The following is a 26,559-nucleotide window of genomic DNA, read 5'->3' on the forward strand; positions in this document are numbered from 1 at the left end:
TAGTGTTGTGCATGAGAACTGAATTTAGGGCTACTCTTAAAAAATTTGCCCTGGTTTAATGCAGTTAAACCAAGTTTGTCAAGCGATAGCTCAGTTCTTGTGCCAAGAGTGCAGTCTGCGTGTGCATACAGTTGCACCGCCAGCCAAAGCGCACACGCTGCGCGGTGTAGTCGGTGCTGTAGCCACGGCCACGCAGTGAACTTGGATACAGCCTGCATCTCCTTGTATCATTTTCGGCCCTATCTCCCTCTCCACACCCCACCCCTTGGAACGAACAAGCGATTGGACACTTTTCCTGCACAACCGAACGATGCACTGGCGTGACCTTGGCTGAGCTTGAAGGTCAGATGGACGGAGGTCTGGGTGTGCACCTGGAGTAATAATAGAGCTTTTGTTCAAAAATTTTGTTGGGGTCCACTGCTCAATGCATCAAATGCACAGCAATGCTCTGGCTGTAACCAGGGTCTTGAGAAATGCTTTGCATTTGTGGAAGTTCCGACATTGCATGCATTGCTCGAAACTAAATGGCCAATTGAGCTTTCCGCGCACTGTTAGGGTCCACTGATGTTTGAATGGCTTGCAACTGTTAAAATTATTCAACATAAATCATTGTTCGTGTCTCATTCACTTCGAAGGCAAAAATCGCTTTTTCGCATGCCTAGTCTAGTTCAGGGGAGACGTGGGTCTTGAAATGAACTTTTTTATTAATTGGTCTGTGATAATGAAAATCACTGTGCATATGTGTTTTGTCTTCCTAATTTCAAATATGTAATTAGTTTTCAAGTGGTATAATTATTTTTTGAGTTATAAAGAAAACACTAGAGCCCAATTAAGTAATTTCTTACGGGCCTTTAAGAAACTTTTTATTCAATTTTTTTTAAAATAAATTGTATGGATGTGTAGCTTAAGACCTGCCATGCATGCTGAAGCTATTTATATTCCTGTAAAGCTGGTTGATTGGATAAAATTAGTCTAATTATGCCAAGTACAGTTTTCAGAAAAATTAAGAAGCTCATATTATTACTCATAACATTTATTTGGGACAAAATGAGCCAATTAAAATAGCATCAGCATGCAGTTAATTTTATCCCGAATTCAACGGTATAACACTTGTAGAAATCCTTTGAAAAAAACTAGCTCAAAACCCCTGTAAGGCTAGGCACGTATGCAAAAAAAAGGGAAGCTGAGAAAATCGCAGTTGAAGTTTTACTACAAGTGACAGTTTTATCTATTGGGCATATGAAAAAAAGAAAGGTTCTAGAATGTAGCTCGCTTTTCGCTCAACGCGAGCATACCAAGTTTGCTGAAATCAGTTGGTGGGAAAATGATGAAATCCTGTGTCTACAGATGGCACCTGGCAGAAAAACTGAACATAAGCAAAGCCAGAACGTTGCTTCAATTTTTATGGTGTTGGCAGCGCGCCGTCACTCTTTGGCGACTAGGGCTGAGATGCCAATCGTGCACCACAGTTGTAAACGTTTATTTTGTTATGTTACTGCTTCATTTGTAGCAATCAAATCGGATTTGCATCATTTGCATCGCGTGAAATGAGTTGCAGTGAAGGGGCTGGTAATGGAATGCCCGCCACTGTTCTGTAACGTTTCGGTTTAATCTACTCGTATATCACGTCACCAACGCACATTGTGCACAGTGCGAACATTTATAATTCTCAAATCGCTCATCTACATGGTAACCTGCCGACGAGGAAGCGCGCACCGGAGTGCGGGCCGACCCGCCGCGGCATCGTTGATAACAGAATGAACACACTTCCCTTGCGACGTCGGCATGCGGCATACTCCACTTTATCATTTCTTTTCTTTCTATTTGCTGCTGATTGAAAGATAGACGCACCTTAGTGCCCTCGCAGGCGTAATCATATCGCTACGCTATCGTCTCGGCAGCCCGCGCGGGCGCTAAGCCTACCTCCGTCTCGTAGCCGTTCTCGCGATAAGTCGTCGTCACAGGAGCAGAAAATCGTATTTCAGGCGCTTTTAATAATGCCTGTTCTTCCTTTCGGTTATAGATAGACATTTTTACTTTATTTTTATGCCATGCGAGGCTTTTGCTGGTCTTCGCATAGACGAATACATGAGCCGTTGCCCTGTGATCAGAGTGCCGAGCAGACGACCCACGGCGCCCAGCCAATGAGGTTGCGCCCTGCAGTCACGTGCAGTCAGTAACCAATTAGGCGGCGCGTTCCGTCTCTTTTCTACCCCGGTTTTACTCGCAACCAACGGACGAAACGGAGTGGTTCGGGCGGGGAATTGAAAACGAAAAGACGCGCTTTCGAATGAGACCAAGATGGACGCCGTGGCGCATGTAGAACCCGAGGGGCGAGTCGTCAAAAAAATGCTATTTTCGCGTCGAATCTTGGCCGATTTTAGCGGGCGTCGGTGCTATAAATTGATATTATGGCTCAAATACGTACTCTTGGGTCTGGATATTTTGCTAACCGGTAGAAAAATAGCTCTACTTTCCGAAAATGGCGATTTCTAAAAATCGATTTTTTGGACAAATTTCGGTATTCCAAGACCCGCGTCTCCCATTCAAGCAGGTGGCAGCCATTGCTACTATATCGTCAGAAGTGACGTGTGGGTGTAACTGGTCACCCCTACTGCATACAGTTGAGCCCACTTATAATGGCTGCAGTTATAAAGAACGCTCAATTATAACGAACGAACATGGCATGACTGTCACAGTATGGCTAAAGCAATGGCATTATGTTTCAGATATAACTGGCAGCTACAAGGGGGCAGCTTGGGTACAGTGAATGAGCCATCATCGCATGATTGTGGCAGGCAGTCTGAGTAGCCACTTTGATCGCCTTGTGGCACGTGCGAAGTGTTGTATGTACTGCACGGGATCACCCTTTTTCGACCGACCTGGCAGCAGCTAACAAAATTAAACACAAGGGAACAAAAACGCAAACAAAGAAGCACGGTGCCGTCGTGGGTTCAAGCTCCCTCCCCCCTTCCTCCTTTTCTACTGCCGCCGTACACCGGGAGAGGGCGTACAAAGGGGGAGGGCGCGAGACAGGGGAGGTGATGGGTGGGATGAGCAGAAACTTGGTGTTGGCATGGTGCCAAAACCTGCGAAGTTGGTGACTTTCCCATGTCTCCCCCCCCCCTTCCAGCCTGGCAGTGGGCAAAGTAGCAGAACAATTTCAGTAGAGCCACTAAATAAATTAGCTAGGCTTGAGTTTTAGCACTCGATGGCTCGTTCTACTTCAGTATGACCGAGGAAGGAGAAAGGATAGGAAAGGGGAAAAAACAACAAAAAAATTTCATGGCGTAAAGTCGAAGTGCGACGGGCTTCCGCGCCTTTTGCTCGTCGCTGCAACATTTTTTGGGTTTGCACGGAAAGTGTACAATTACACGTCACTGCTAATCTGAAGCGTCGGTGCTCTTTTAGAGCGTTAACCATGACAAGCTGCACACCGGGTAATTCCCTTTCGAAGAGCAAAGCAGTCAACACGGCAACAAAGTTAAGCATTGTCAGTGAACTTAGCCGCAGTTCAAAAAGCTGTGACTGCGTTCCGGTGGCTGGTGCTTCTCGAGTACATTGTCATGCACCATGCATTGGCATTGTGAGCGGTGCCCCAGTCGTGTATGTAGCGTGGGCAGGGCCCGGCTTCTAGCACCAGTGGTAGCAGTTTCAAAGCACTCAGAGCAGCCAGCTCACTATTGTAGCTGGTATTTAACAGCTCCCTTTAGAAGCGGCGCAAATGGTGATTCATAGCGCTATTTTCACCCACATTACTTCATTTTCACCCCAGTAGTTCCATTCTGCCTGTGAAGCGGTAAACTTGTCTAAGTAGCTTCACTGCTGAGACCAGCGCAGCTGGGATGTCGCATGGAGAAAATTCTTCTTAATCACGAACTGCTGATATTACGTATGAATTCAGCGTGACGACTGACTTCATTATAAACGGGCTCGATTGCAGGTTGAGTGCTTCGGGCCGAAGACAATATCTTGGTTGACAAAAAGAGGGGGCGTGTGAGGGCAAGGGGAGGCGGCAAAATGTGTGGCATTGCCATTCTGTTTGATCCCTTGCATCCACCCAGTTACCGTATTTAAAGTCTCTTCAGTTGCTTAACCCCCACACAATGAATGCACGTGAGCCCGAATTTTACAAAACTCTGCCACCATGTCATATGTTAAAATGGGGTTGTGGTCTTGTTGTACCTTCTCCCACGGCGGGTATGACGTAAATGTCGTGTCATTGTTGTGCTGGGGATGCCTTAGTGATTTCGTCTCGCATCCGTTCTTTCTTGGTCCGTGCCCGCAGGCCCAGCTCTGTCTGCACGTGCCTCGAGTGAACGTCATGGCCCTGCAGTGCTCAGTCGTTGAGGAACTGATTGCCTTCTCTGCTCTGGACAACCTCAAGGATTTGGCCTGTGTGTCCGTCCTGGCACTGTGCCTCGATCAGGTAACAGGCCAAGCTGGATGCCCCCTAGATCGGACGTCAGAGGCCTAACACGTTGACAAGTGTACAAGTTCTCGAGTTCGCACACAAGTAGTGCTCTACTTCAGCCAGGATGCACCAAAGTTAGCACATAGTTGTTTCTCGGAAGGCTTACGCATGTTAGGTAGTCTTTTTTTTTTTTTTTTTTGCGGAACTCTGGCGTCCTGCAGAAAAAAGCCAACTGAAGGGGGCATATGCCATGCGGTGAAGCTTGAAAGTTTACATGTTGTGCAATAGAGCTAATACATATTGCTGTGTTTTTTTTTTGTTGTAAATTTTGAATATTCAAGAACTTCAAATACTTCAGACACTAAAGTTGTTCTCTGAATCAAATCAAATAAGGAACACTATTTGCAAAGTAGTCAAGGTTTAATATTCACACCCCTGTGGGAAAATGCTTGAACCAGCTCTATAAACCCTGTTTTGACATACATGATTTGTTACGGTGTTGGCAATGCGTGCTTTTATAGGGATCTGCAACCTTTGCTGGCATCAGAAGTCATAAAATTCTTGCGGATAATTAGCATGCCTGCCCCACCAGCAAATTGGGTAAAAGCTGGGGAATAGCTGAGATTCCTGGGAATTCAACCATAAAATTCTTGCGGATAATTAGCATGCCTGCCCCACCAGCAAATTGGGTAAAAGCTGGGGAACAGCTGAGATTCCTGGGAATTCAACTCGAAGAAAGGTAGAATTCCACAAGCATTAAACGCCCTTCTGTTTAGTAACAACCTTTGTTGCCTTAGAATGCTGGGTTGGAGACGACTGGTTATTACTACTGGCTTCCAACTGCACGTCACCCATACTGCTGCTGAGGGTGTATTCAGCTGCGTCATTCGGCAATGAAGTCAGGACCCCAGAAGTGGCACCTGCGAAAGGTGGTTTTCTGAGCTGGCCAGTAGCGTGCAGCTGTGGTGTCAGAGGCTGTGTAGTTCACTGAACACGAGAGAGGGGTGGCACAGTGAGGGTGGTGTTGTTCAGACGTCAGATGAAGGCTCAGTTGCTGCTCCCGCACTCGGTTGACACCGACCAAACTCCCGTGCCTATCCAACGTGGCAGTTCCCTCAAGCCGGTCCCCATCCTCCTGGTGGCCCGCAGGTCCAGCTGCAGATGCTGCAGAGCCGGCAGGCGCAGCGCTGCCTGCAGGCGCTGCCCGAGGAGCAGCAGCATCAGAGCCCGGCCCTCGGGGGCCGCAGGCCGGAGCAGGCCGGTGGGGGTCAGCACACTGCGCCCCCACCGCTGCTGCTGGAGACGAGCCTGCCGGGGCACCACCAGGGGGTGGCCACCCTCAGCCTCGGGGCCGCCCACGCCCAGCTACGCCGCCTCCGCAACTGCTCCTCCTCCCTGCTCCGGGAGGCCACCGTCACCTGCGTCGCTCCGCACCACAGCAAGGTGCGTGCGATCTTTGTCCGTCCGATTACTGCCACTGCTGCTCATCCTTGAGGAGGGCAGGCTGCATCTGAGCTCAGAAATGGCTCCAGAAGAGGCGCACCCTCTGGGCTGCTGTTCCCCCTGCATTTTGCAGCATGGTTTTTCTCATAATGTCTCTTCTTGCTGGGCCTGGGCAGATAGGGGATGTTGAAGTTCAAATTAGATTTTTCAAGAGGAGCAGGGATTTTTGCTGAAGGGTTTTGAATTAATAGTACGCCGCCATGAGTTATGAAGAACAGTGGAGGAACTGGTTGCCAGTTTGCTACAATACAAAATGGAGCATTTCAGAGGAGTTCGTGTACATTAAAGGCTGAATTACCGACACAGTTTGTCAGTTTGTTGGCAGTTGTGGTTGTAGCATGCACCAATGCATTAATCAGGCTGGTGTTTGTGTTATTGAGAAGTTCGAGAAATCAGAATCGGACTATGCTACATTTATGAATAGCACTGTACAGGTAAACCTCGATGTAACGAAGTCGGTAAAATTCCCGATTGACTTCGTTACATTGAAGTTTCGCTACATTGAAATTCGTGGTTATAATGAAGTGTTCATCCCGTGAAGCGTTTCGTGGAAAAGAAAACGTGGCACGCATACACAGCTGGTGCACTGTTTGTTTCTATTGGAGCTTCATCGTCTACGCGGGCATCAGCGTGAACCGCATGGAGCGTTTTCTCCCGCAAAAACACGCCCCACAAGCCACACGCGCTGGCGCAGCCGCGGAGACCACCCGCACGATGCGGGTAGCTTAATCCTTAATCCAATTAATCGTAATAGATTAATCCAAAGAATTTAAATCAGCAATAAAAAAAAACGATCCTTGGGGGTCGCATTTGGCAAAAAAATTCGACCCTCAATGTCTGCAACATATTTCATAAACTTGAAGAATGTGTTCTTTGGAAGCTAGAGCCGTAGCAGACAACACTGGAGAAAAACACAGGAATGAAATGTAACCCAAGTGCCCAGCACAGTACACATTAGTTTTCATTTACGTCAATTGATAAGTTCTGCTCAAATTGCCTTATGCAAAGATGGGATGACTGTGAATTGCAAGCGTCAGTAATTCTAGAGCTTTATTGCATGCACGGCAAATGACACCATCACCCCGAGAAGCTTTAGAGAAGCATCTGAAATGAAGGCAAAAAAGAAAGGAAAAGAAGAAGGAGTTGTACGAAGGCATGTACAACATCTGCCAGTTGTCGCCACCAGCCAAGACACCATAACTTCCGCACCGTTACAAAGATGACATGGGGAGAGAGGAAAAGACTCCATTAATACTGATTGTGCAAAATTCTTGCAGAAGGACATCACTTGAACTGTGCCTTGTGATACCATATGAGCTGCGTATGTTAGTATAAATTTCTTTTGATCCGAATCAACTTAGGCCTTCTAGAAGAATTGCGCAGCTTGGGACCTTTCTACTTGGTTGACCTTTCCTTTCGCAACGCGCTGCCCACCGAGTGGTGGTGCTACGACGGTGGCTGCATGCGTTCAACCCTGCTCGCAGGTGTGCTTCACCTTTGAGTGCCCCGATTGGGAGAAGGTGCGTGAGGACGAGAAGATGGGCTTTATCATGACCGAGTGTGGCCTGGAAGGGGCCAGCCTGCGGCTGGTGGGCCACGGGGGGCCCCGGGCCAACGCCCAGGGCGCGGGGGGCCTGGCCTTCTACCCCGACGACGGGGAGCCTTCCTGCGACGCCCTGGTGCTGCTCGAGATCAAGACCATCTGGTTCAACTTCGCCGCCCCTCCACGCACCACCAACGCCCATCGCACCGACTTCACCAGGTGATGTCAGTTGAATGACCGTACAAAGAAAGAGGCAGTACTGTTCTTGCCTCCGAAGATGTTTGGCTTGACCTTATAATCTGTTTGTGTCCTCAAAACTTGACGGAAATGAAACTGATCTGAGTAGCTTGGTAACTTTGGCTGTGAGATTGTGTGTGTGATGGAAGAGGTGCATGGATAGGTGGGCAGTGCTGGGCAGCCGAAGAGAAAGGAGGCACTGGAATGACGGGCTGCCTGTGCCGGCTGCCACGCCTTGTGTGACCTTCCCTTCCAGGCTGGACTGGCACCTGCTGAGCACCATGACGCCGTCGATCAACGCGTGGCTGAAGCCCAGCGACCGGCTGCTGGTGTCCCTGCGCAGGGCCCAGCAGGTGGAGCAGCAGCGCCACTGCGCCGTGCTGGCCTGGCTCATGGCCGAGGCCATGGACGCCCAGGGCTCACACCTGCCCCCCAGGGTACGGGTGCCGATCATGATGGGACAGTCGCATCTAGCAGGACGAACCGGTAGTTGGTGCAGGAGCTGCCCCGCTCTCACGTGGCTTACTTGTTCTGCTGCCTTGAGGAGGTAGAATGCGAACGCCTTGTGTGAGCACATCAGGTGCTCGCACATCAGGTCCAGGGGAATTGCTGTCAGGTGGGGAAGTTGCAGTCTAGCCTTCCCGGTGCTATTCTTCATGGCACCACTTGTCGTGCCCGCTTGTCTCAAACAGCTTCATTGCCTTGTGTTTTACTTCACGGCGTTTGCTTTTACTGAAATGCCGTTCTTTTACTTTCTTTTTGCTCTCGTGAAACAACTTCTCTTTGGCGCTCTTTGCCCTCAGTTGGCCTTGCGCCACTAAAATCCACGCGTCATCATCATCATTGTCTTAAACAGAAGCGTGGCCATAGGCATACGACTGCTGTGCCATAGTTGGCTAGGCACGATGCAGTGTCAACTAGTCTGTGCGGCTTCACTTGTCAGTGGTTCTGGGCGGATAAGTGGGATTGGCTGCAGTGGGTGTGAAGCAGCCATGTTGGCAGTACTGTCCGCATGCCAACTTGTTCCTCGCACTTTGCAGTACAAAAGCCATTGGTCCTCCCTGTCCAGAAGTAGAAAACATGAGGGCTAGCTTCCACGTGGATGGTAGCACGAAGTTGACGGGCTTACAAGAAGGGGTAGCAGGTAGGATGAGTGCTGTTGGCACTCATGGGGCTTGCCCTGATGTTCCTTTCCAGGGCAAGCAGCTTTATGGCAAGCTGACACCCCTGGCTCGGGCCCTTCAGGTAAGCTTGGCTTTTGTCTTTTTGTACCAGCGTTGTAATGGCACTGTTGGGACTGCATTGTTGCTGTTATGTTAAAATTAATTGAGAAAGAACGTAGGGATAAAAAGCTTGAAAAAGCTAGAAAATACAAAGTGTGTAGCTGAGTGATGTTCCATTGCCCCACTGGCAGGGTTGAATACCAATCCTCCTCCTCAGGATCGAAAATGGCTTGTCACCTGCTCCTCACATTAGTAAAAAGCAGATTGAGGAGGAATCTGTGCAGGCCATCGATCTATCATAATGTTCCTTGCGATCCCTTCAATGGAGGGATTGCAACCAAGAAGTGTTCGCGCACATTGCACCCCTTGTGTATTGGATCGTCGATCACCTCGAACGCACATCCGATCCCTTCATTGTGAGCGTCCCCTGGCACCTCTGGGCCCCCTCCCCCCCCCCCAGGAGGAGCCGTCGTGCCAGCTGCTGTCGGCACTGTGCCGCTTCCTGCCCGAGGCCACCCTGCCGGAGGAGAGCCTGGCCGGGGCCCCCCCCGCTGGGCACCCTCCGCCGGGGCCTGCTGGCCCTGAGCCGCCAGTGGAAGCACCTGCTGTACATGCCCCTGCTGGTGGAGCAGAACAGCCGCATGCGCCGCCTGGCACGGCCCCCCTGCCCCCCCGAGCAGCCCCCCCTGCGGGTGCCCCCCCTGCGCGAGGACGAGGAGCAGCTGCTGCTGCTGCACCCACCCCCCGACGAGACCGCCTGCCTGCTGGCCGACGACGGGGGCGGCCCTCCTGGGGCTGGCACCGGTGGCAGCTCTGCCTCTGCTGCTGCAGCCAGGGTGAGCGTGCTACTCGCTCGCACACCGAGCGTGGAAGGGGCCATGAAGGTATAACACAAGTACACTGGGACCTCATGATACGATTCTGGGTGATACGAATTTCAAGATGATACGAATTTCTGAGAAGGCCTGGCGAAATTGCATTGTTTGCAATGGGAAAAACTTCGGCTGTTACGAACAAACCTGCCTGGCCCGGCCAGGCGCCCGAACAAACGAGCCGATGAGGCGTCCGACTGCTGAGCGAGCAAGCGATGGCGACGTACGGGCTCTCTTTTCCTTTTAGATGCAGAGCATCTCATTCACTCGCCTTGTCCCTCCGGCGTCGTCGTCGTCGTCGTCGTCTGCGTTGTCCGCCCCTTCCCCATTCTCCTCGCCGCGCCAGCTGCGCTCTCCGCCGCTCACCCCTCTCCTCTCCGATAGCGAACACTCTCTCGCGGGGGGCATTGGATTGGATTCGATTGGATTGGCTTGGATTGACTTGACTCGGATTGGATTGGATTAAAGTGGATTGTGTTGGATTGTGTTGCGTCATAGCCGCGGCACGTTGCGTCATAGCCGCGGCAGACGCGCTGGGGCCGGCGCATGTGCAGTACTCTCTCTTCCGCGGTTTCCTCTCCTTCGGGCGCGCTGCGCATATAACCAGTGTGCCGTTCTCCGGCGAAGCAGCATCCATGCTTGGCTCAAACACCTAGAGTCCACGCTGCTTTACTTGTACGCCAACGTCGTCATCGACTGGGACCGGCTTACGCAGACCCCTCAACGTTATGCGCGCTATAAAACGCTGTCCCTTCGCCGCTCCGCCTATGCGTCACATTTACACAGGGGTTCCCGCGAGGGGAGGTGGGAGTTTTTTTGTCGTTCTTTCACCAGGAACAGCCAGGCTGTTGTTTTCTGCTCGCAAAACCATGCTGCGCACGCCACAGGCGCACTGACGCCACCGCAGAACCACCCGCACGCTGCGCACGGCGCGGCCGGTGGTGGCAACATGGCGGTGGCTTCAGCCTTGCGTGAAGTGGTGCGGGGCGCTCGAGCGACTGCTTCTAACCACCCTTTAAAATTCTGCTCATGGCACACATGAAGTAGCTTGTGCGGTAAAGGAGCTGATAATGTGGGCGAAAACAGTACTACAGTCAGAGGGGTAAAGCGAGCTCCGAGACCGTACGAATCATGGACGCTGACATGATACAATTCCCATGGTTGCCAAATCAATTGTATTCAGCCCTCTAAAAAGTTGTTCCGTAATTATTTAACTAAATCAAAGAACTGAAGCAAAATTGTTACAAATAATTGCCTCAGTAGTTAAAACTAGCTTTATAAAAAACTTTTAGTCTAATTAAGCTCTAATTAGCGAACAAAAAGTAAGTGTGTAGTTCAGTTTTGGTTTCGATTTTCTTTAAGTGTGCTAGCAAGTGGCGAGGCCCTTGCGCCTGACTTGCGCAGTGTGTGTGTGCAGTCTCCAGCTCAGATCTGCGTGCGTGCAAAACGTGTACAACTGGTACAACTCGGATGCACGCGCTTAGCAAGTGCCTCCCCGGGCGCTTGCGAGGCTGTCATTTGTTTCTTCACGTTAAGCACCCTATCTATTGCCCCTGAACTGACGCCGGAACAGTGATTCCCATCTGACCTTGACTACTGCAAGTTCACTACAGGCTACGGAGCGGCAACCAGCGATCGTTCCCGTTGGAAGAGAAATAAAAGGACCTTTTATAATCGTTCGGTTCCAGTTGTTTTATTCATGGAACTTCTTACAGCTCTCGGTGCTTCGAACTTTCGCGCAAACGTTCGTGAAGATAAAACGAAAAAATAGGTAACGAAATGTGGTTTCTTTTTTAATCAATCACAATAAGTCAATAAGTCAATGTTCTCTCCTCGCGCGCTCTGTGTGGCAAATTACTGCCCATTCAATACTGCCCATTTAGTCCCGCAAGCTTTCCCTTTGAAATGGTGGAAAGCAGCTAGAACTTGACGAATACAGACAGAAAGGGAAACGGGACACGCCGCTGACTGTATTTCGCTTACTCTCTCGGCATGCATTATGCCACTCCGTTGGCCTGCGATCGACCGCGCTCTTTCGTTCCTGGGCTTCAAAGGGTCGCGACTCACGGGCAATATCAGCGTTGGCCCATGCAATACGGTTTTTTTTTTTGGGGGGGGGTCCATAAAGGTTTTACATTCAGCTAAAGCCACAGTTCACTTCGTTTGAAAAGCATTGAGCAACTCGCAAAATGTCACGGAATGGCAAATAAAGCAGCACAGTGCAAAAATGTACGGAGATCATGCCGGAGATTCATTTTTCTGTGCGCCCCAGTACTGATCAGCTGATCCCTTGGCGACCTCGCGCATGCGATCAGTCGCATTCGAGCTTGCGCGTAAGTGTTGTGTAAGCATTTCTACATCTTGCTCAAATAGTCTCAGTACATATAAGTAACACGCTAAACCGAAAGCACGTCGGTTACCTACCCACAGGGATAAACTACGCAGTGCTGTCGACGCCGCCTGACCAGCGGTCCACCATGTTACAATTAATCCCGGCATGCTTCGTTAGCCGGACGCGGAAACGCCACAATAGCACGTTGCCAGATTACAACCCATCGCTTTCGCCGTTTGTAGTAAGCAAAAGCTCAGCTGGCAACCTTCAAATCGTTGTATCATGTCTGCCACTGTGTGTCGTACAGTTCCAATGCATTGGCTCAGCGGCACGCTTTCCCTCTAGAGTCAGTATATTATCTCTATGACTACAGTAAAGCCCACTTATATCGAACTTGGTGAGAAGTCGGATGTCCCCTTGAGGCACAAGATTCTCGAGAATACTTTGTCAAAGTGGGTTCTGGGCAGTTGTTAGCTAAGAAACCGCCCGAAATCGCTTTAAATCTGCCGGCTTGTGCGTGCCGGTGGAGACTGAAAATCCTGAGGGGTGCAACAAAGCCACCTCCGGTGTTGACGAAGTGCGGAGCAGTTTGTCACATTTTCCGGATGACGTTGCCAGATCAACGGTCAGCGAGTTTGTGAGTGTCACGACCGCAGGAGAGTTTGGAGGACTACATTGCCAACATCGTACTGAGCACAAGTGAGAGTGGGCGCAACAAGGAAAGCAACGGCGATCCTTTGCACACAACCTCTAAAGAAGCGCCGGACTAGTGCACTCTCGCTAGTCCGGCGCTTTTTCGCAAATGTGAAAGATTGCGGCCTCAGCCTCTCCAGCCCTGTAGACAATGTGGAGAAGAGCATACTGTCTCTGAGAGCGAGGTTGTGCAAGCAGAAGATACAGGATTATTTCATGCGAAAATAAGGCAGTTTCATCAATAAAGTGCTTTGTAAATGCTATGTGCTTTTATGAGGTCCAGTTCCTTAGCTTGCTTATATCGAATTATCCCCTACATTGAACTGATAGGTGTTTTTTTTGCGAGTTCGATATAACCGGGTTTGACTGTAGTAGATGGGAAGAATAGGAGAGCGGGGCGATACCCTCTTGGCATCGTTAAAGCGGTACGGCATCTCTACAAGCCTTGACGGTTCTGAAGACAGCGAGTTCAGTTAGCATCTGGCCTCTAGGAGCACGGAACCGACGAGAGGACCCGAAGTTTGGGAGAGCATGGTCGATGAAGCACTGCAGCCCGTGCTCGACTCTGACAGCGGCGCGTCGTTCGATGGCTGTAGCAACGATGAGTGAAGAAAAAAAAAAAAAAAAAACGCGAATCATCTATTCATGTGCCAATGCGACCACTTACTTGTCCTTTTTCGACCCGAAATTTCACCGATTTTGTATTTTTTTTACTTGATATCTCCGCAGTTTTGGATGGCGGAACGGTTACTTGTTTCTAGTTCTTAGCACCTGACCCAAAAATTCGCCCATCCCGTGTTTTTTCACTTGATATGTCTGTAGTTTGGGTGGGCGTTCTTTCGGAACTTTATGGTAAGCCACTGTCGGGAAACCTGACTGGGCGATGGTAGTGTGGCCCCTGGTTCCGTTTGATCGCATCACTTGAATACTAACAAGCAGTTAACACACTGATAAGTATGTTTTTAGAGCTGACCCATCATATGTCGCTCCTGCCCATATTACGTCACTGGAGCATGAAATTTCAAAGTTTTTCAATAATTCTTGCATTCTTTTGGTTAAAGTAGGACACTGGTCTTAAAACAACTTCTTTTAATTTTCAAGTAAACTTTGTGAAACTTGTCAGTCTTGCTGCTTTTTTCCCACTGAGTTCAAATATGCCAGTATTTTTTCAGTTGGTCAATTAGTTCCCAAGATAATTAGAGAGCATTAGTCATTTTCAGTCAAACAATGGGCAAAGCAGTGTTGGTCATAAAACTGTCATCTTTATATTTTCCAGTACTATGAACACCGGATGGAGGCAATAATCGAAGCAGTTTTTTAATGTATCGCTCGTAACTAATTTTACAGCTCATTGAACTTTGGTGCTTGAAATGAGCACTCAAAATGGTTCCTTGCCACTGGTGCCACCAAGGTTTAATGAACTGTACAATTAGTTACGAGCGATACATCAAAAAACTGCTTTGATTATTGCCTCCATCCGGTGTTCATAGTACTGGAATATATAAAGATGACAGTTTTATGACCAACACTGCTTTGCCCATTGTTTGACTAAAAATGACTAACGATCTCTAATTATCTTGGGAACTAATTGACCAACTGAAAAAGTAATGGCGTGAAATCAGTGGGAAAAAAGCAGCATGGCTGACAAGTTTCACAAAGCTTACTTGGAAATTAAAAGAAGTTGTTTTAAGACCAGTGTTCTTGGCTGAAGTGCAGCTGAGTGAGTTGCCGTTAGTTCATCAAAGTGAACAGAGTTGTATTTTGTCTTCATAACTCTTTCAATAAAGTACTTCTTGGTTTGCGCATGACAAACAAGAGACCCTCGTGAGGTGATGTAAATGTTGCCCTGTGCATTGGTAAGCCAATTGGCTTGCATTAATGCTGGTCCCTTCCTGTGTTCAGGAGGGCAAGTCGGGCCGGCCGGGGGCCTTCCCCCTGCTGGGTGCGCCCCTGGACTCGCCCCTGCACTACGGGGGCATGCTGTACCTGGGCAAGACCCTGGAGCACGGCATCTCGTGCATGGTGGCCAACAGCGGCCGGCTGCGGGGCTCCCGCCACAGCCTGGCCACCTGGAGCTTCTCCAGCGTCGAGCCCATCCTGCGCTCCTCGCTGGACCCGGCCAATGACGACGAGGACCTCTACAACTGGATGGCCCGCCAGCGGGGGGGCCCCGCCTCCCCCCTCGACTCCCCCTCCAGCCGCAGCGCACCCCGTGAGTCCGGGGTGCCCCCGGGGGGCATCCCCGATGCTCAGACGGTCTTCGAGCCCCTGCTCGAGTCCCTCGGAGCATGCACCCAGGCCATGCAGGCCCCGGGGCCGCGGCTGGCCGTCTCGGCACTGATGGAGCTCTTGCGCGTGGACCTGGTGGAGTCAGAGAGTCCCGAGCAGCCGCAGAGGCGCCGCTCCAAGCCGGGCCAGCGGCTCTTTGTGGACACGAGCACGGACACGCCGGCACTGGTGTGCGACCGGCTGGCCCTGGAGCTGGACTCGCGCCACCCGGGCAGCCCCGGCACGTGCGCCCACATCGCGGTCGACGTCCAGTACGTAGCGCAGCAGGTGAACATGCCCCTGCTGCGCCTGCTCAACCAGTTCTCCAGCATGTACGAGAACGTCAAGGAGACGCGGCTGGAGCTGCAGTGCCGCCGGCCACGGGGCGACTCGGCCACGGTGGCGGCCGCGCAGCGCCGGAACCTGGCCGGGGGCAGCCAGGAGTCCGTGGCCGTCGCGCGGCCACCAGAAGCGGGGGGTGAGGGCACGGCCACGCCACGCTGCTGGAAGACCATGTGCTTCCTGCTGGACCTGTACGAGACCATGCCCACTTCGCAGGCCCTAGCGGACAGGTGAGCGGGGGTTTGCTTTGCTGACAGTTGGGGAAAGGAAAAGTATGCAAGAAAAGTGCACCTGTCGAGCTTCTTCTGCATTTTAAATGCAGTCAAATGTATTCTTACAGCTGCTTCAGTTTTGCAGTGTCCAGTGCTCAGAATGCGCACAGATTGCAGTTGTAAAACTCTTAAAGGAAAAAAGAAACAAGTGAGTATGCCCCATCCGCTCCTCTCCCTTCCTTGCACCAAGCCATTTCCTTCCACAATTGTCCATGGCCTGACAGAGGGTGTGAAAGAAGAAGGGATTATGGTTTCCAGTACTCAAAATCTCTCTTCCATGCCATTTCTTTCATAGCGTAGTTGCAGTTGTGTCACTCCACTTCACATCAACTTTTCGCCATGCCCGTGAATGCTACTGCATTTCCTAGTGCTGTCGGGCTTTTACTGAGCGGTATCTATCCTCTCCCAATTTTGTTCACCCACGCTATGCCAAACTAGCGTAGCCAGAAGAGTGCATGTGAGAAACGAAATGACCGGAAAAAAATTCTGGTACCATTCGTAGACGAATCTCAAAGTCTCTTGTCACAGATGTCACTTCCAACCAGATATCATCCTTCTCACTATGTTTCAGCTAGATGCAGGGCTGCATATGCTTTTTATTTACTTATCTTTTGCCGGCGACATAGGACTGATCAAGTATCTGCATGCAGTTGCCTTTACTGTGCACAGTTCTTTTGTTGTATACCCACTTGCTTCATGCGTGCTGTGCATGGATGCGGCTGCTGTGCAGGTTCACAATATCAGTTGGAACCGAGCACAAGCTCGATGCCTCTGAAGGCTACCGGGGCAATGGCAAGTACGAGCATCTTCACGAGCACCGTGTTGACATGGAGAATGGGGACGCCCAGGGCAGGCCACAACAGCAGCAGCAGCAGCAGCAACCTCATCAGCAACAGCAGCAGCAACAACAACACTCTGCTCACAGAGAAGTGCCTCGAACGGCAGCCACCGGCAAGTAGCGTCTGAAGAATCTCAACGTTTCGCACCGTGGCCGATCATTAAGCACCAGTGTGTTGACAACCACCCTGTGATTGTCTTGCTGCAGTTGCTGAGCGGGTACCACTGGCCGTGTTTGCAATGGGTCATGTCAAGAGGATCCGGCTCTTAGCGATGCTCAGTGGATTGAGGCTCGAAGCAGAGCTGTCGGGGCTCCAAGTTAGCGCCACGCACAAGGTGAGGAGCCAATGGGAGGTTGTTCAGGGGCTGCTGTGATGTTTCGAATTGTTTGTTCCCAACTCTGGGAAGATATTCAGTAAGTGCTGCAGCAGTGTGCTCTTGACTTGAGGCAGGCCACAGAGCAACGTCCACAAAATATACGGGCAGAAACAGGTGTTCTGCCCGTAGATGTTCTGGTTGGTCTTGATTCATGTGGTGTGTGATCCTTGTTGCATTTCCCAGATGGCCACCCATCTGTGCGAGGGATCGGCCAGAAACTAGCTAGCCTATCAGCAGGCCTACACCCGTATGGTGCACGCCTGCACTGGGATCGGTCAAGAATGGATAAAAGCTGTGTCCAGCAATCTCACTTGGCCACTTTCAATCAACCCAATAATTTTTACCAATAATAGCTTGTGTTGACACTAAGCCCTGCAGAATCTCCGTGTGGTTGTGCCATCGCGAAGTGGAATTCTACTAGGTGTTTTCAGTTGACAGCAAATTATTGAAAGGTTTCAGATTCATGGTGAAAAACAGCGCAAGAAACACAAGGACAAAAAGAAGACGGGACGATGCATAGCGCTGAACTCGCTACTTAAAGTTTATTATTTGAAGAGCAATGACTATTCACACATTGCACAACACTGCAAAAAATGTAGAGGTTGTTTCCCTGTTTTTAAGGATACAAAAGTAGTAGCCAAGCATAAAAACCAGCATGTCCAAGATATAATAAAGGCTTTCCATATTAGAAGGAACGAGGGCAAGTGCATTAGTGCTCCTTCTGTGTCATTACTTGACAGGGAATTTCAATTTCTTATCCGCTAGCAGGTTGTATAACTTCTTGGATGCGGAACTTCGTCGTGTGCCACACTGTTTAAAGGAGCCATGAAGACAAACTACAAGTTTGTTTTATTCGAAAGATTTCGTGTTTTATAGCATCTCCAGCGCTTGTGCGGCAGCATATGATGCCGTATTCACTGAGAAAGTAATCAATTTAGGTTAAAATTTTGATTCTTCCGCCAAATCGTCTGTTTTGGGGACGTCTACAATAAAGTCATAACGGCGCGTATACAAGCAAACTTCCACTGCACCATTCGGCTCTGCAGCCTGCTTGCCGTCAAACCTCCCAGGTGGCGCTAGCTTACTCAGCACTCCGCCGTTGCTTTGTTTTTGACCGTATTTACACCTGGCTTGTTTTTGTTACGGCAGAAAGTAATCGCTTTGTGAAACATGGGGTATGCTTGACAAGCAGGGTCATGTAAGGCAACGTTGCTTAAGCCAATCAGCCAGCGTCGTATAGGACAACTCCAAAGCGTCGGACTGCTGTGCAGCTAAAACAAGCATAGTGCGCCCAGTACCAACAGCAGTGCGCATTGGTACTTCTATGTTTACGTGTATTTTCGTAACTTTTGTTGTTTACCGCACCATTCTTACTGCTGTAAAATAGATATGCATTGCATTTAGGCGCTAATAGCTCGTTCGGCAAACTTATGAGCTTTGCTTAAATTGCGTTTTCTTTTGCCGGCTTCAGCCAATCGCACAGCTGGGCTCATATGACATCATAGGTTCTGTTGTGGGAAATGAGCTAGTGGGTCGCATGGCCATTCCCCTTTTCCTTAATTATATAGCTCATTTGAGCGAAGAGTACGTTAAAAGTGGTGTCAGTATGATTCTAACGAGGCGATTGATTGATTGATTGTCGGGTTTAACACGCCGACGCAACACAGGCGATGAGGCGCGCCGTAGTGGAGGGCTCCGGATTAATTTTGACCACCTGGGGATCTTTAACATGCGTCGAAATCTCGTATACACGGGCGTTTTTGCTTTTCACCTCCATCAGAAAAGCGGCCGCCGCGGCCGGGAACCGAACCCGCGACCTCGATTCTAATGAGGCAACCTGTCAAATGAACCAAACTTGTGTTTTGCCTTCATGGCTCCTTTAAAGACGTCAATTTTGTTGTCACTCACATGCATTCCCCGTGTTATCTGTTCACGCTATAATACATTTTTTTTTGTATTAATACGTGTTTTCCTTCAATAAGCTTTCAGTTGCGAGTTCAGCGCTGTGTGTCGTCCCCTCTTCTTTTTGTCCTTGTGTTCCTTGCGCTGTTTTTCACCATGAATCTGAATCTGCACCAACTAGCCCAACTTGCCATCTTACTGTTGAAAGGTTTGGCGAAATTGAGGGCTATTAGTTTTCCATGCGTATGTCCTCGTGTAAGATGCCTGGGAAACCAAGAAGCGTTCCAAGCTTAGGGCCACCAAGTGGAATGTAACGTGCAGCCAGAGTGAACAATCTGGCATTTCTTTCTGTCCTCCCCATCCTCCTCCTCCCGTGATGCAGGAGACGCATGTTGTTATCGGATGCCTAAGAAACCAACAAGTGTTTCATGCTTAGGACAGGCCAAACATAATGATGGAGTGGAGAAGCTGCAATTTCGCGTGGTTCTCCTCCTGCCCCTCTCCCGTGATACAGGAGACTGTGCACGAGCGGGGCCAGCGCCAGAGCGAGTCGTCGGCCACCGGGCGGCTGGGCCCCGCGAGCGTGGTGCTGCTGGAAGGGCAGCCCCCGAACCACCAGATGGTGGTGACCATGGCTGTGGGCCAGTCGCAGGCCCTGGGCTCCTCCCGGGGCTGGGGCCCCCAGGCGCGGCACGCGGCCCTGGTGAGCGTCGGAGCGGTGCACATCGACATCCCCCAGCACCCCGTGGTGCTGCACAGCATGGTGACCCGCTCCAGCAAGCAGCTGTCCACCACCCTGCAGGAGCTGCGCCGGAGCGCCCCTGGCAGGACCGCCCAGCGGCCACCCGTCGAGGAGGCAACGCTGGTACCGAGCATCGTTACCGAGCCTTGGGTCTCGAGTACTGTGTGAAATATTGAGGGAAGCATGCGGGGACAGGAAGGGACTCAGGGAAAAACGATTAGCACAGACAGAAATCATGGGCGAAAGGAAAAAAAAGACGAAAACCTCATATTTATGCTTGTCATGAAATCTACTGAAGCACAGCAACTTGTTGCAGTGGCCTTAGAGTGTCCCATCTCTCCCGTTTATGTGGTTGTTTAAGAGCTGCCTGAGAGTCCTATCTCCCTTCAGAAATTGTTTGGTGGACTTTCACATTGCCCTACAGTGCCAAGTCGCAATTAAGCCTATTTGAAGACTATGAGCCACACCATTTAGCAAGAACACTGTTTAGCAGGCTTGAGAAGGCACTAGCATGAAATGTAGTGCAAAGAACATGAAGCAGTTTATTAAAAAAGAGTTTTACGTGAGCAGCCAGGTGTAGGTGAGGGTGGTGTTGGGTTGTCTAGTAGTTTCTTGCCCAGGGTGTAGTGGTAGTAGTAGTGCCACTTTATGTAGCATTAGGTTCAGGGTAGGGGAGCGGCAGAGGCGCAAAGGTCCCCCACAACGTCCTGGGCTCTGGCCATGACATGACGGGCTCTTGTGTGGCCAGTTCAAGAGTTCCCCAGAACCTGCTTCCAGTGAGAGGGGTAGCAAAAAGGGGGGAAGGGGTCGTGCGGACACTCGCATAGGGAGTGGAAGAGTGTGTCCAGTGGCCACACGAGGGGCAGTGAGGGGAGGCCTATTGGTGTGGGTGGGTGTGCACAAGGAGAGTGCCGTGTGGGAAACACTGCGTTTGTAAGAGCCGCCGCACGTGTGCATGCTGCCGGCAGAGTAAGTGAAGGGTGCAGGGGAGGTAGGTTACTCTGGAAGAGGCGGTAATGTTGAGTTATGTCACTGTAGATGACAAGGATGTCGTGCCCATCATTGTACCAACGGGGCACGTTGATATATTGCAGCTAAAAGGGTGTAGCAGTTGACAGGTACAAGCCTCGGGTCGGATTACACAGGAAAATTTGCCTGCTTGTGCTCAAGGCCTATGTTAAACTCCCAGCATTGCCTTTTGCCAAACTCATCACAGCCCATCCACCAACTCTGGCCATGGTTTTAGTTTTAGACATGTCGTGGTACACACTGCTCTTAGCAACAGTATCAGCACAGTGACCTGAATGGAGTAACAGGGGAGTAACAGGGACGTGGGGTTGGCTAGATGTGGCGCTGCATGAAACAGCATCTTTGGCCCCTCTGTGACGCTGATGCGAGAGCCCCCTCTCCCCCTCTCCCATCCATCCTTGCGCCTCAGGGGAGCCTGCTGCCACCCACGCTGAACCCCCGGCCCACGCGGCCCGTGGTGCGGCTGGACCTGCTGCTGGAGGGGCTGACGACGGGGGCGGCCCTGCTGCCCTCCCTGCGGGCCCACTACCACATGGGCCCCCTCACGGGCACGGGCTGCACGGGGGCGCAGGCCCGCTTCACGGTCCACCTGCCCCACCACTCGCTCAGCTTCAACACCAAGGTGGGCAGTGGCTGGATTGCGTGCTGGTTGACCAGCTGTGGGATTCAGGATGAGATGAAGAGCACAATGAAGTTGTGACACAGGGTTGCGAGAAAGATTCTAAAGAGCAGCACTCGAGTACTGCCCAGCATGCACCAACCGCAGTGCAGTCGCGCGCTCTTTTGTAGGCAATACACCGTTTGTCCCTTCACAGCTGAGCATATTCGAACAAGCCCAAACTAAGTTCGAGTACAAATAAGCATGTAACAGCTGAACCAGATGCACTGATGAATCATCTGGCGAGAGGTGCAGCACATGCACAGAAGGCGGCAGCGGGAGGTTCCCAGCCAGTCTGTGGCTGGTATCTTTGCGGGCGTGTTTCACCAGGTTGGGATGGACCCGAGCCTAGAAGAGAGATCTTTTGAGGGGGGGGGGGGGGGGTTGTGCGTAATCGAAGAATCGGTGGCACCTAGCTGAGGCATGTAACAGCTTGATTCGTACCATGGTGAGCCACAGAGCAAGAGGAAGTGGGGTGCATGGAAACCGGGCTTATTTCCTGCTAAAGTAATTATTCTCAGAAAAACAGAATGGGCTTTTGGGAGTTCTAAACCTCGATCGCAGAGAAGTAGTTGCTTACATGGTTGCTCTCGCCTTTGTTGCCATGTTCTTGAGCTGCCTGTAAGAGGCTTGGCACACAAGATGGTGCTGAAAGGAAAACATACTGTGTGTCGATATTGGCACAATGCTTCTGCCACCGAAACAAAGGTGTATTTCTTGCTTATTAAGAAAGTCACTGGAAATTTAGGCAGATTCACTGGATAAACCAGATTAGGCAGTACAGAGACATGCTGAAAAGACATGTGCTGCTCTATTGGTGGCAAACACATGCAAAGTGTGTCATCCACCGGGATCGACATATTAATGCTGTTTTGGACAGATTTTATGTCGAGGCAAACACTGGTTTGTGTCCTTAAAGCTGGTACACACTTCTTGGACCTGTGTGGCTGCACACTTTTGATGACACTGCCAGTGCATGTATTTGGCAATTCCATCATTCATTCTTGGCGTAGCAACATCCCACGGACAATTGGCTCTCCTCGGAATGCTGCTGCTGTTGCTGGGCGCCTTCTTTGCCAAAGTGGGTGACCGCCACTGCTGCTGCTGCAGGTCCCCCCGGCGTGCGAGGCGAACCTTCCCTCCCGGGCCAGTGTGGAGCTGCCCCCCGTGCAGGTGGCGGCCGAGTACCTGCAGGACCCCGGGGGGCCCTCGCAGCGGGACGCCGACGGGGTGGTGCTCCGCCGGGGCTCCTACCTCAGCGCCCTGGCCGAGATTGGCACCTTCGAGCACAGCCTTACCACTGACCTGCTCAACCACCTGGTGCTCGTGCAGAAGGTCTTTATGAAGGTGCGTCTCCTGTCGTTGCACGGGACTGTCGTCCATCGTCAGGGAAGGAAAAAGTTGCTCCCTCCCTATTAGCGTTCTTTCTCACCATGCTTGTTGAGTAGATTTTTCGAGTCTACTACATCAATGCTTACCTCAAAACCTACCTTGAAATCTGCTTCAGAGTATGTGTGTTTGCCAAATGACTCTTATTTTCCCTCTTTTATGTTCTTTGCAGTGATTGTACAATGTTTTGAAATGAAACAGGCGGCCAAACAATCGTACAGGGGCTTGTCAATGTGTCAGATGTGTCTGAACTGTGTGTCAGATTGTCAAGATGTGTGTCAAGATGTGTCAGATTTGTCACAACCCTGAGGGATCAGAATGGGAGAGCTGGAGGATGATGGCCTGCTAAGTGTCCTCAAGAGTCATGAGCTAGGTAGTGACTATGTGCCATGCACACCGCTAGGCTATGTTAACAAGTATTCGTGGCAACAAGGTTGCCTCAGCAGTGCACTGTAGGCATTTTTGAATGCCTTTATATCTTCAGGACCAACTGATTTCAGTAGCTGTGTCCATTTATTCTTTAGCCTCATGGGAGTAGTGGCAGGGAAGGTTCTCCTTCTCCGCTGAAGTCATTGTTTAACTCGCAGCCACAGACTGTCGAAGCCACTGTCATTGAAATTGTGGAGTAGCACTGTGCAGGTAACGTTGGCCGTGGAACTGACGCAATGCTGTTGAAGGAAAGGGGTGCTTTCCTCTCCGCGAGAGCAACTTGTTTCATCAGAACTCTGTACAGGGGAGTGGACAGAGTAGTGAATTAGGGGTGTCAATTTTCTCTCTCGTGGAGCCCTCCTCTTGCACTGCCTTCTCTGTCTGCTACAGCCATGGGTCTATCGTTCCCTAAGCGCTATTGAGGTTATAGCTACATGGTATGTCTAGTCTTTTGATGCCCCCCCGTCCTTGTGCCTCCAAGCTGGCAAGCTGGAAAAGAGATTAAAACCTCCCCCCTCCCTTGCCCCCTGTTCAGGAGGTGAACGAAGTGGTGCAGAAGATGTCCGGCACGAGGCCCCTGCGCCTCTGGGAGGGGGCCCCCGGTGGAAGCGGCGGGGGAGGCAGCCTGGGCGTAGGTGGGGCCGGCCAGCTGCTGTTCTCGCTGCAGCTGCGCCTAAGAGGCATCCGGCTCACGGCCACCACGCCCACAGCCAGTGCGGTGCGGCTCCAGACGGGCACCGTGGACCTGCAGCTGTCCAACCGGGTACAGAACGCCTCCCGGGCCGTCACCGCCATGAAGCTGTTTGGCAAGGGCCAGGTCGACCTCAGCCTGGCCCTCGGCCAGCTCGTCAAGGTACAATGTGGGGGGTAGAGATGGGGAGCAGGAGGGGGTCAACTCTGGATCACCACGGGTGATTGCTTGGGGGAAGAAGGGGTGGGGGGGTGGCATTCATTCTGTTACTGTGGAAGGACCGAGGCAGTAGTTAGTGTAATTCATTCACTGGGTACAGTCTACACAGACTGCGAGCAGACTAGCCACACGAAAAAGCCACTTTACCATTAACTATTGTATTTACGACTCTTGAGCCCCTGGTGTTCATGAGTTAACATTTCCTTTTTAACGGCTCCTTATAACTCCAAATGGCCACATTAACACGCTGACACATGTGCAGTGTTTGCAGTGTTAACATGCACCCGACCACAGCGAATGAAAATGTATGCACATTCATAATAGCTGCATTCATGTGGTAGCATAGCTGCAACCTCTAAAAAATATCCCCCCCTCCCTCCCCCGCCTTCCCCCAATTAGAGAACTACCTGTGTATAATATGTACCAATGTGTTCATGAAGGTTGGCAGCACCTTCTAGATGCACACACTACAGCGGATAGATGGAGGTGTGATGTACAGTAGGCAGTTGGATGTTCTTGGGAGGCATTGCGCTTTAAAAATTCGGTGCACTTCTCTTCTTTCAGAACACGTTGTTTGAAGAAGCAGAATTTCAGCAGTTTGCTTTCTTCAAGACCCGAATATGCCTACGCAACGCACTTCAGGTATGCCAACGTAAAACCATCTCAAAATGGAATCATTAGCAACCGCTCGTTTCCATTGCATCTTCCAGGATGAAATGATCTCAAGCCAGTATGATGACAAGGAGGCGGTCCTTATTACGATGAACCGACCCATGATCTACTTCCAGCCCATCGCTCTGGACAAAGGTACTCTTTGAAATTGTGCGCAACTTTTTGTTCCCTAAAGAAAGGCATAGCTCGTGAGGTTCTGTAAAGGCAAGGCATTGTGCTGTCATCTGTTCAGACTTCATTTGCTCAATTTTAATTTCAAACGATAGTGGTCTTGTGATTGTAAATCACAGCATTATAGATTTCAGAGAAAGGAAAAAAAGTATCCAGCAAAAAACTGTGTTAGTAGGGACAGTGCAACTGAACAGCTGGTGGATGAAAATGTGTGATGTGCTCGGTGCTGACGCGCGTGGTTCTTCTGCAGCTGTCCTTGTGTGGCTGAACTACAAGAATGCGTACGAATATTGGAATGAGCAGCGGGGCAGCCTCAATAAGGAGGTGAGTTTAGTAGATACACCTGCCAGAGTGCATGTTGCTTTTTTGCCAGTCCTGTGTAGTCCACAGGCTAATGGAGGACACCTCTTCCTTCAGGCCACAAATGCCACATTGCATCCCAAGTTGTGTGCAGGCAGTCTGGGACATCGATAGTTGAGAGGCTGATATGTGAAGGGAAGCAGGAAAGTCCGCATAAACTTTCATTGTTAGGTGTGGGGAAGGGTGCCTGGAGTGTTTGTTTATTCAAGGCATATATATATGTGTGTGTGCATGTGTGTGTGTGCGGGCTTGTGTGTCTGCACGTGCGTGTGCGTTTACATCTTCTTAAGGTTGACGCATAATGGGTGGGTGATAATTACAAGCTCTTAGAAATGCTCAAATGTAATACCTTTGAGGCACAGTGCTCTATTCTGCGAGACCCCCAGATTTTAAGCGGTGGGTATAAGGGCCCCAGCACTGGTCTCTTCTCGCATTTTTACGTGAAACAGGTCAATGCTTTGAAGACTTTCTCTTATGCCATTCAGCGATTTCTCGCAAAAAATAAAAAATAAAATAAAACAGTTAACATGACTTTGGTGGCTACTGAAGCCACTGCTGCCAGGGCCAAGCAAAGCTAGTTACAGTGGTTGATTGCATGTCTTTCCCGAGATTGTTCAAGGCCTGTATGCCTGTACTGAGGGGTCTTTAAACCTCAGGGCAAGGAATCGTGAACAGTGGAGAGGGTTTGCAGCCCATGTTCCTGTGCTGTGCCTGTAATACCTGAACCCGTTGGTTGGAATGCTCGCCTGCTTGCAGGTGCTGACAGCCACCCAGCAGCTGTTTGAGCGAGTGCCCCAGTTTCCCCAGCTGAGCAGCCAAGCACTGGGCACCCTCTTTCTCCAGCTGACAGTTCAAGACTTGGGCATCTGCATGCCTCTCAACAAAGGGGTGAGGAGGGCCAATTAATGATCTGCATCGAGGCTTGCGTTTTTAAATCAAGTTGTCTCTTGCAGGGCTCTGCTGGACATTGACTGCGGCTTTTAAGCTCGAATTTTGCTTTTGTATGCCTCACTTTGAGCAAACATGTCAGTTTGTATTCACACTGGAGACATGGTTTTGCATTGTTGGCCTGCGATCGCATTCTATGCTCTTGCCAAATCTTCAAGAGAATCGAGGCCAAATTTTTCTTGCGCAGACTCTGACGAACAACCGTCTGTTTGATGCCGATGCGACCCCAGCGGTCGTGGTGACGCTGGAGAACACCAGGATTTCGGCTTGCTCGTGTGGCTCACTTGTGAGCAAGGCCCGCTTTACAGGTGACCCGAATTTCCAAGTGTGCATTATAACTGTGTGATAACAGTGTACTAGTAGCAGTGTAACCAATGTACCAGTACCAGTGTAACCAGTGTACCAGTACCAGTGTAATAATGGTGTACTAGGGGG

At 50.5% G+C, this 26,559-nt stretch overlaps 1 protein-coding gene across 1 annotated transcript in view; it reads left to right on the forward strand.

The window, feature by feature from the left end:
- The window catches only part of Tweek (transmembrane protein KIAA1109 homolog tweek), a 105,157-nt gene that overhangs the window by 42,915 nt on the left and 35,683 nt on the right, over window positions 1-26,559 (forward strand). The window contains 19 exon segments of the mRNA XM_077703467.1: window positions 4,289-4,429; window positions 5,564-5,857; window positions 7,402-7,679; window positions 7,954-8,134; window positions 8,895-8,942; window positions 9,381-9,463; window positions 9,465-9,756; window positions 14,720-15,657; window positions 16,430-16,650; window positions 16,745-16,872; window positions 19,331-19,681; window positions 20,997-21,209; window positions 22,356-22,592; window positions 23,599-23,916; window positions 24,538-24,615; window positions 24,684-24,780; window positions 25,067-25,140; window positions 25,933-26,064; window positions 26,312-26,432. Coding sequence (XP_077559593.1) covers window positions 4,289-4,429; window positions 5,564-5,857; window positions 7,402-7,679; window positions 7,954-8,134; window positions 8,895-8,942; window positions 9,381-9,463; window positions 9,465-9,756; window positions 14,720-15,657; window positions 16,430-16,650; window positions 16,745-16,872; window positions 19,331-19,681; window positions 20,997-21,209; window positions 22,356-22,592; window positions 23,599-23,916; window positions 24,538-24,615; window positions 24,684-24,780; window positions 25,067-25,140; window positions 25,933-26,064; window positions 26,312-26,432 — 4,225 coding nt within the window.

This window comes from Haemaphysalis longicornis, unplaced genomic scaffold (assembly GCF_048455015.1).
Source record: "Haemaphysalis longicornis isolate Haplotype H1 unplaced genomic scaffold, Haemaphysalis longicornis Haplotype H1 scaffold_3, whole genome shotgun sequence".
Lineage (NCBI taxonomy): Eukaryota > Metazoa > Arthropoda > Arachnida > Ixodida > Ixodidae > Haemaphysalis > Haemaphysalis longicornis.